Source organism: Arachis ipaensis, chromosome B7, assembly GCF_059453495.1.
Source record: "Arachis ipaensis isolate K30076 ecotype BB chromosome B7, ASM5945349v1, whole genome shotgun sequence".
NCBI lineage: Eukaryota > Viridiplantae > Streptophyta > Magnoliopsida > Fabales > Fabaceae > Arachis > Arachis ipaensis.
In genome coordinates, this window is record NC_142442.1 from 7,588,748 (window position 1) to 7,598,869 (window position 10,122).

Genomic DNA, 10,122 nt, shown 5'->3' on the forward strand with positions numbered 1-10,122 from the left:
GTTGATTTTGTATCTCTGGAGGAGCTTGTACTTGTTCTCTAGATTATCGACCTTGTTCTTAAACTGCTGTCATGTAGGACATTCCATTAATTATTTAACTTTAACCTCACGGTGGGACTATATTGAAACTAAATAAAACTTTTTTAAATTCAAATAAGACACTCTAAACCTTAAGGACCAAAACAGGATTACGCCCACTAATTTAATACTTTACCCAAAAATAAAATATAGATTAAGCTCTGAATTAATAATTTTTATTTATTAGAGAGACCTAAAAAATAGTTTAAAGATAATTGATTTTGTGTGTGTTTGGATTGTGGTCGGTGAAACTGGAGTTTGAATAAAAGTGATTTTATAGAATTGATTTTGGATAGAAGTAAGTTTGTGTCAACATGATTTATGTTTGACAACTCTTTACCAAAATTGATTTTGATAAAATAAATATTGTTTGGATAATATTAGTTAAAATCACTTTTAGATAGATAATTACTTAAAAGGACATGACATTAAATTATAATATTATTTTTTTATATATGTTTAACTTTTTTTTATACTTTTCTCTTATATGTTTTTTATATAGTATATTTTTAATACTCTTAGTACTCTTTTTTAGTACATTATAATTTTTAACTATTATTATTATTTATGATTAATTTTTTTATTTAATTTATTTTACCTAATGGGATCAATAAATTCTATTATAAAAAGATAATAATAAATACAATACACAAAAATTATAACTATAAAAATATATAATGTCAAATAAATAATAAATAATAAAAAAAGAGTTCATATAGAAAAGAATAATAAGAATTCTATAAATAATGCAATAATATGTATAAAGGATAAAGTTGGTAAAAGAAAAATAAATATTGAAGGTATTGGCTAAAAGCCCGTTAGTGCAACGGAGAAGCTAGAAATTATTGCTTCTTGTAAACGTGATTTTATGAACAAAATCACTTCTGCGTTTGTAAAGAAGAAATTTAGCCAAACAAAAAAGTAAAGCTTTCAAGAAGCTCTAACGTGTTTTTTTCCTTCAAACGTGGTTACCAAACACAGCCTTTGTAATTGGTTTCTTATTTTATTAACAAGTAATTATATATTTTAAAATTAAAGAATCAAATCTATTATGACCTCAACACTCTAAATTAAAGTTAAAAGGCTTCGTTCGACCCAAAATAATTGAGCCATGAGAAATTCATCTAAGGTCATATCCCATCATATTTGAAAAAAAAAAAAAAATCTAGTACAAATCCTTCCATATCCAATATAATACACCGTGTCTAGATAAGGCACCATACTCCTTAGAAAGTATTTCACCTACCCTAATTCTAATATCTTACTTGTCATCTATCCTAACCCTAATACCCTATTCCTTGTCATTTCTTCTCTATCTTGTTTTGAGTGATAGATGTCTAAGTGGTAGCAATGGTAAGATCAGTAATAATTAGACTGTGATGTAAAATCATTCATAATAATGATTAGTGTAATACGAATTTGGCAGTAAGCTAAGCATAATCACAATATAGAATGTTAAACACAAAGGAGCAATTCACAAGTGCTTTGAGCTGCGGATGAGAATTTTAACAAAAATGAAGTCAATAAAGGATATCATTCGAATATTCCTGTAAAAAAAATGTGCCTACAAACACTATTATAGGCTAATTTTTTTGGTTATCGAGGAGGGACAGGTGTTGTGCCGGGTAATGAAATGAGGGAGTGCTACACCGAAATGTGGGACAGCTTTTAGCTCAGCTTTGGTATGAAGAAATCGGATCCTCCGAATTCTTTGTTTTGAAAATTTTGTAAGCAAATCGGACCATGCGATATGTCCTCACCAAAATGGATGGTCCGATTTCTTTGTTGTTGTTTTTTTTTTTATTTGATTATACTAGTCCCTGGATCCGATTTGTGCTTATGAGAATTTTTTTTTAATTTACAAGAAATCGAAGGGTCCGAGTTCCCATCAACAACTCGCAGGGTCCGATTACTGTGTCCCTGACACCACAGCCTGGTAAAGCTCTCCTCCTCTCCATATCTGCGTCCTACACTAACGTTGCCTCCATAATAAAATTAATTTGTACACTATTATACTACAGACACAAGCAATCAAGAAAAATAATTAAACAAGAAAAAGAAAAAGGAGAAAGTAACAAAGTAACAAGGAGAAGAAAGAGATAGGAAGAAGTGTATCAGATGATTTTTTTTTTTTTGGTATGTTCGTAAAGATTTTCTCCAAGTAAATAGGTGATAAGTCAGTAAAAAAATAACAAAATAAAAAGACTTATTAATTTTAATAAAATAATATATCCATATTTAATTATTCATCTTACTTTAGGATTATGAACTAATGAAACAAAATTGAGAACAAAATTTAATTTAAAGATGGAAGATTTTTATATGTCACAATTGGTGCTATTTATAAAATTTAGTTAGAGTAAAGTATTGTTTTTGTCCTTAACGTTTGGGGTAAGTCCTATAATTGTCCCTAACGTTTCATTCGTCCTATTTATATCTCCAACGTTCGAAAACTGATTCAGTGTTACCCTCCCGTTAAATCCACTGACAGAACACTAACGGAGTATCCTACGTGGCTAACTTTGTCCACTGTGGCAAATATTTTTCCTAGTGACCGTTACTGAGAAACAAAAAAAAAAAGAAATATTAATTTAAATGGGTGAACCCTAATTTGAGAATGCACCTCTTGTCCCTTCTTCTTCTCACCATCGCCGTCTCTGTTGCAGTCGTGGGTGAGTCCATAGCTTCACAGGCCTCCCAGGCGGCGCGTAGTTGCAGTGCTTCGTATCGAAATAGCAGCCAAGGGAGGCGACGGAGAACAACTTGTTACTGTGGGGAGAGGCAAGTGCTTGTGACTTCATCAACGGCAGAGAATCTCAGAAGGAGGTTTTGGGGCTGTGTTAACTATGGGGTAAGTAGAAAATATAATTGTTAGGTTTAGCTATTAGTTGGTTATCTGATTTGAATTTTATTTTGGTTTTGGCCTAGATTGGAGAAGAGTGTGGGTACTTTGTATGGGCAGAGTCAGAAAAAGAGCAAGAAGTTGCTCGATTGAAAAGGAAAATCACAGGCTTGAAGAGTAAAGTGACAACACTTGAGAGGATGTTGACAATGGCAGTAGCAGTAGCTCTGGTTGGATGGACATGTACTATGATTTTATTGTGTGAAAAATTGTCACTGACACGAAATGGGAGGTTCTTTCTGCATTAAGGTTGCAGAACATAGGTGCTAGTGTAGACTTGTTGGCAATATGTTGTCTGTATTTTGGAGTGTGGGTGTAGGGATTGGCTTGGATCAAATGTAAGATGTTGATTGAATGATTTTGAATGAAACTTCATTGTTACCCAATTTTATCTGTTCAGTTTACATTGTCATGGAACATCATTGAAGTAACTATTTGCAACCTTGATTAAATGAATCAGTGACACAGGAATAACATAAAGGATTAACCTCAACATTAGGCCTATATAGGCGATAGTTCAGAAGTTAACCAACATAGATGTCATGTAGATATCCAAAAATTGGAAATATAAGTCAACCTAGATGATAAACATTGTTTTTGAAGTAGCAGCACCTCCAGATACAAAAAGTGAAACCAACAACCATAATTTCTAACAGAATACAAAATGCAAAATACAAAAAGTATCACAAGTGATATAAGTTCAAAAGTGACAGTAAATCACTCCACATTCTTCCATGCTCTTGGTGGAGTCCTGGCCATGAACCTAAGGTTGGACTGGCTGACCCTCTTCATTGGAGTGGGCAGAACCCTTGCAGTTGTTGGAGCTGGTGCAGAAGCAGTTTGTGAATGATCCACTTTAACCCTTTTCACTGCAGCTTGTGATTGCTACGAGCTAACACCTGACTTTCTCTTTGGGTGTGAGGGTGATTTGTTATTGTTTTCCTTCTGCTTCCTATTTCCACTTTCAGTAACCTTACTAGAAGGTGTCTTGGCAGAGAGTCTTACACTTTTTCTGACCCCTCTCTGTGACCTCCCCTTTGAAGCAGAATTACCAGCATTGTCAACCTATACACAAGACAGAGCAACAAATAATTGAGTTACCAAAATGATGAAGACACCAGTAAGCACACCAACAAATAATAAATGACATATACTTACAACAGGACTTGGAGTGACTTTGCGCTTCTTTGGACAACTCCTTTTGTTATGACCAGAGCATAAACAATAAGAACACTTTTGTTGCTGTCCTTCACGAGACAGGCCAGTCCTATTTGATTGCTCATCAGCAGCTCGTGTCCTCTTCTTCTTTGGCCTCTCAATGGGTTTTCTATAAGTGGGAGGCAACACATCCTCTAATTGAGTTCTGTCCCAAAGGTTTGGTCCATTAACAGGGAGCACAACATGTTGGTAGCAGGAGATGTATGCAGCCTTCTTATAGTAGTCAGATACATAGGTATCAACGTTGAAGCACATTTTCCTTATACAAGTCATTGCATGTGCACAGGGAATCCCAGACAGTTGGAACTTCCTACACGAGCACTCTTGATTCCTAAGATCCACCACAAATTTTTTCTTCCCCCCTGGATGCTAACCACCTCATATCTATCACGTCCAGCATACACACTCACCTAATTCCCACTTAGTTCTGCATGTTTTTCTACTTTAATTCTAATTCGTGGTAACACATCTCTATTGTAAGGCATTATCCTATCCCTATTGTCAGCACAACGTTTCATTATATAAACCCGAATATCCTCTATCTTCCGTGATGTTCACATCAACTAATCCTTCAGCTCCCTCCCTATCATCATCACTGTCACCAAAGTCAAGACTTTGATCTGATGCATTCCTAGCAATTGACTCAGAGCTCCGTGAACTTTCACTCCCCCTAGGTTCATAGTCATTATCATCAGAGGTCTCACTCCCCTTATCCTCTTCTTCAACAGCATCAGTGGGCTCAACCTCATCCTTTTCAGTGGGCCCATCAGTAGCTGGCATTGACCCAAGCCCAACACCAGGGCCTTCATATACAACAATTGGGCCAGGCCCAGCCTCATCACTTCTTTCAGCAGGAGCAGTAATTTGTCCAGGTTGCACATCTTCTCTTACTTCACTTGTCTTGTGAACAACATAAACCTCAACCATATCATCTTTCACCCCAATTCTTGCCATATCCATGGCATCTTTATCATTTTTAAGCATGGTCAATCCTTCCTCTAACCCAGCATTCACAGCTTTATACCACATCGCAGCGATATCCTTCTTCAAATATTCCTGTCTACTCACTATCTCATACACCTCAATCAAACTCCATTCATCGTCATTACAGTAGTCTACAATGGATGTCTCCCCATCCAAATACCTAACAGCACATCCTTCAAGCCGAAACCTCCCTTGGTGATAAATTTTTACACTAAAGTCACTCATCTCTTCCGCTACGTTTCCTATTACAAGTTTCAAACATCATAAAACCACGGTGATCAATGTGAAGGCCAGAAAGTCTAAATCAAAATATTGCTCTTACATCAACAACCCCAAACCCTAACAGCAATAACATAACAATCACAGAAACCCTATGCATACTCATCTTTACTTGCATGAACTATTCCCATCAAACGAAAATCAAACATAGATTCAATATACCTTTTCACTCTGTGCCAAGTTCCTGGTACCACCAACACAGGGTAATGCTGTTCTCTGTAGGGAATATAGACCACACCAAGCCGCTTCAATCCGTCTTCTTCCTTAGTAATCGAGGGCGAAGAACATGCGATCAAAACTCGATAGGGTTTACGGAGTGTGGGTGGAATGTGAAGTGTTACGTTTTTTGTTGCTCTCCTCTATTTGCAAGCGTTTCGTATGGTTAAAGCAAATATTACGCGCGAAGGAAAACTCGTGTCAATACACACGAGTGGGGTTACCAACGTGTCTGGTCCACGTAGGATACTCCGTTAGTGTTCCGTTAGTGAATTTAACGGGAGAGTAACATTGAATCAGTTTTCGAACATTGGGGACGTAAATAGGACGAATGAAATATTAGGGATAATTATAAGACTTACTCCAAACGTTGAAGACAAAAACAATACTTTACTCAATTTAGTTATTAGTTTTTTTTATTATTTTAACACTTCATTGATTAAATATTAACTATAAATACGAAAATCAATCATATTTTCTAGAAATGAAAAGAAAATCCCATCCTTACCAATAACGTGATGCAAGATTAGACAACTCACCTTAAAACCAGATCTTGTTGGTTTTGATTTGCAAATATTACACACAAATGTCTAGAAATGGTTGCTCCCATAACTAGAGCCAACGTGGTAGTATTTCTCCTTGATAACAATAACCAAAACATTATCTTAACTTCAAGGGATATGCTTCTTTTATGCCCATAAATTTTACACCATCATTTAACTGTATATTCATTATATTCTTATAGTAAATTTTTTTTTTTTGGGGGGGGGGTGGTCTATATTGTTATAGTAATTATTAAAATTAAATTTATTTATCATTTTCCGATAAATAAATAAAAGACTTAAATTCAATGAGGCAAACAAAATATACATGCAGCCAAAGCCACCAAGATTACAACAAATACTCACTCAAATAGAAACTGTCCCACTAAAATGTCTTAAAAAAATATTGTAAAAAAACAAAATTAAAGTATATGGCCTAAAAGGATTAATTCTATTTCTTATTTTAATGATCATTGAAATAATTATATTTTATTAACTCAATATAAAATATTATAAACTAATTTTATCTAAGTAAACTCAAATATAATAACTAAAAATATGTTCAATTATCTCTCTAAAGATATTGAATAAAAAAAAAAAACTCATAGTTTAATGCTTATTAATCTTTTTTTTTGGTGACTGATGCTTATTAATCTGAAAAAAGTAAAAACTGTCTCTCCATTTTGTAGAAGCTTAGAGAATGTTTATAATGAACTAAGACGATAATGAGGGGCATAATGAAGATCATTTTTCTTTTTTTTTTATTTATAATATTTTTTAATTTAATAACTTAAAAATTAATTTATTACAAATTTATATTTTATTTAAAAATTTACTGTTAGTCAATAGATTATTGAAATGTTACACTTGTTTAAATGAGATTTTTTTTAGAATATTATCTAAATAGATTTCTGAAAAAAATTTGTATTGAATATTTTTGTCAAACAAAAATTTATTACATTGAGATCTCAAAATTTTATAAAATAAAATATATAAATTTTTATCTTAGTTAAATCTATTTATTTTTATTTGAATAAATAAATTCTCAAAATTATAACACAAAAACCGATAAATCTTACTTTTATAAAATTAAAAAACCTCAACTTAATAAAAAAAATTTAAAAACAAAAAAATCCCATACAAAATTGTTCAGAAACTTATTTAAAAATATACTCTTTTCTTTATTATCACATTATTAAACCTATCTCCATTCCCAATTTCCATCAACCACCATGCTATACACATAAAATAAAGTAGCGAATTCCTCTCTTGTCCCTCATTGTTCCATGTACTTGTGTGAAAAGTAAGGACAAATTTGTCAATTCAAATCACTATAATCTATCGCAGCGAATTAGGCAACACCACATGGGAACACGAAAATAACGAAAAAGAAAAAAATTGTGAAAGAGAGAGATTGAGAGAGAGAGAAAAAAAAAAGAGAGATGGAGGAGAAGCAAGATTAAGAAATTGCCCATTGAAGAAGGTGGTGGCTGGTGTTTTTGGGTCTCTCCTATTCCCAAAAAAGACTCAAACTTTAACCCTAATTTTTCTTCTCCTTCTTCTCTTCTTCTTCTTTTCGTTCATCACCACCACCAACTTCATCATCGTCATCATTATCTTCATCTTCCCCATCATCATCGATGCGTCGAGGTAGAGATGCCGTCGCCGTCGCCGCCGCAGCCGTAGCAGCAGATCCGACGCATCCAAACGCCGATTCAAGAAACAACGTCGGAGAAACGCGGTTTCGCGGAGTGAGGAAGCGACCATGGGGAAGATTCGCGGCGGAGATAAGGGATCCATGGAAGAAGGCGCGCGTGTGGCTTGGAACATTCGATTCCGCCGAGGACGCCGCCAGAGCATACGACGCTGCCGCCCGATCCTTCCGTGGACCAAAAGCAAAGACAAATTTTCCGTTCCCCAACGCCGAAATCGGAATCTCACACTCTCAGATTCCGATTCACGGTTACGATGATCCGGTTCACGGGTTCGGAAAGTACGAACCGGTTCAGGTGAATCGGCCAACGAGCAGCGGCATGAGCAGCACGGTCGAATCGTTCAGCGGACCTAGGGTTTCATCAACGGCGGCGCTTCCAGCGGTTGATCGTCGCCGAAGGAAACCGGAGAAGCCGGTTGTAGTTCCGGTCGACGATTGCCACAGCGATTGCGATTCGTCATCAACCATCGACGACGAGGATTCGTTCCGGAAAGCCCTAACTTTCGATCTAAACCTTCCGCCGCCGGAGGAAGACGACGTCGGTTTCACCGACGAGGAGATTCGCGCCACCGCCTTGTGCCTCTGATATGGGATGAGAGATTTGACAACGAGGTTCGGTTTCCGGTGCATAATCTCGTGTTGATTTTCTCTTAATTTTCTCGGGAAAATGATTTCTGGGGAAATTGGGGCAAAATCATGTATTTTTAGTTTTTCCCTTTTTAAAAAAAAAAATTACAATTTTACTTTGTTGAGGCACTAAAAAATTGGGTAAAAACAAAAGGAAAAAAAAAGATTTCCACTTTGTTTAGATTAATTAATATTATTGATATATATTATGGTGTTGTTAGAAATTGGCATAACCATGTGTGTTATGTATGAGGATAGATACAATGAAGAGATTGTTGTTAATGTTGCTGTATCTGTGTTAATGTTGTAACTTTGGATCCTTATGTGATAGAAGCATTGGACATGATCACTCTCTGGATCTACTTCTTAGAGATTAGAACTTACATTTTTTGTTAAGTTTTTTTCTTTTTTGTACAAAAGATTATGGCAATCAGATTAGAGAATAAAATTACATTCTGCTTATTTACAATTTTGCTTCGTTGAGATGAATTTTTTGTTTTATTTTTTTACATCTTTGAAATTTGAGTATTGTTGAGTTTCTATTGAATAGAAATAGAACGAAATGTAATCTTCATTTAACTTGCTTGGGTTAATCTTAAGTTACAAGTTTTAGTACGCTGATTGGTACTATTAGTTTGATTTTGGGGATTACCTCTTGTGTGTTTTAACTTTTAATCATAATGTGTCAATGAACAAATTTGTTTACTTAACAAAATTGGTTTGATAATATTAGTTCTTTTTTTTCCCTTTTTATCATATCAACAAAAAATAAATGTGCTATCAAATGATTATTAATGTGGATGTTATATTATGGAATATGAAGTATTAACATCCATAATGGAATATGGAGTATTATTATATGATATACAATGAAGAATGTGATATTATCAATTAATGGGACATAAATTTTTATAACGCATTTTCACTCGTTAGGAATTGAATTTGGTAAATAATATTGTTCATACTCTGACCCAACACTAAGACCCAGGTCCAAACGAAAGGCCCAACCCAAAGGATTGAGCCTCACTCTACGCCGACTTTCCCCTGTAGAAGTCGGTTCTTGACACGACCTGCTCCAAAAAAGTCGGAGACAAAGATTGGCTGGCAGATAAATACTCATCCTAAAATCTCTCAACCCACTTCCAGTGACCATGTCTCAATTTTTCTAAGATAAATGGACGTTTATCCACCTTAAAAGATGGAACTACTTCAACGGTGGTTATTGGCTCACCATTATAAATACACTGACACCCCTCAGGTATCTCAGGTACCTTACACCCTTGCTGACTTAGGCATTGGAGTGTCTTTGCAGGTACCACCCCTCATTTACTCATACTCACAAGTCGGACGGATACCACCCCTCATTCACTCATACTCACAAGTCGGACGGAGGCTCAGAAGCGCAAGTCCCTTCAAAGGCTTCCCTCCTCGAACGATTGGGCCAGCCTAACAAGTCCAGCACACTAATCTCCGGTTACCCATCGTAACAAATATGTTATTTTATTTAACAATAAAACTTTACGTTCAAACAAAATACTTAAGTCTAATTAAGTTGTTATAAT

The 10,122-nt window shown here is 35.1% G+C and overlaps 1 protein-coding gene and 1 pseudogene across 1 annotated transcript; one reads left to right on the forward strand and one right to left on the reverse strand.

Moving 5' to 3' along the window:
- Positions 1-4,761: 4,761 nt before the first annotated feature.
- LOC148550260 (uncharacterized) lies at positions 4,762-6,287 on the reverse strand (annotated as a pseudogene).
- A 1,281-nt stretch (positions 6,288-7,568) lies between these two features.
- LOC107609541 (ethylene-responsive transcription factor 3) lies at positions 7,569-9,029 on the forward strand. The gene has a single exon (XM_016311541.3). It carries the CDS (start codon positions 7,860-7,862, stop codon positions 8,517-8,519), a length of 660 nt encoding a protein of 219 aa, XP_016167027.1. The 5' UTR covers positions 7,569-7,859; the 3' UTR covers positions 8,520-9,029.
- Positions 9,030-10,122: the final 1,093 nt, after the last annotated feature.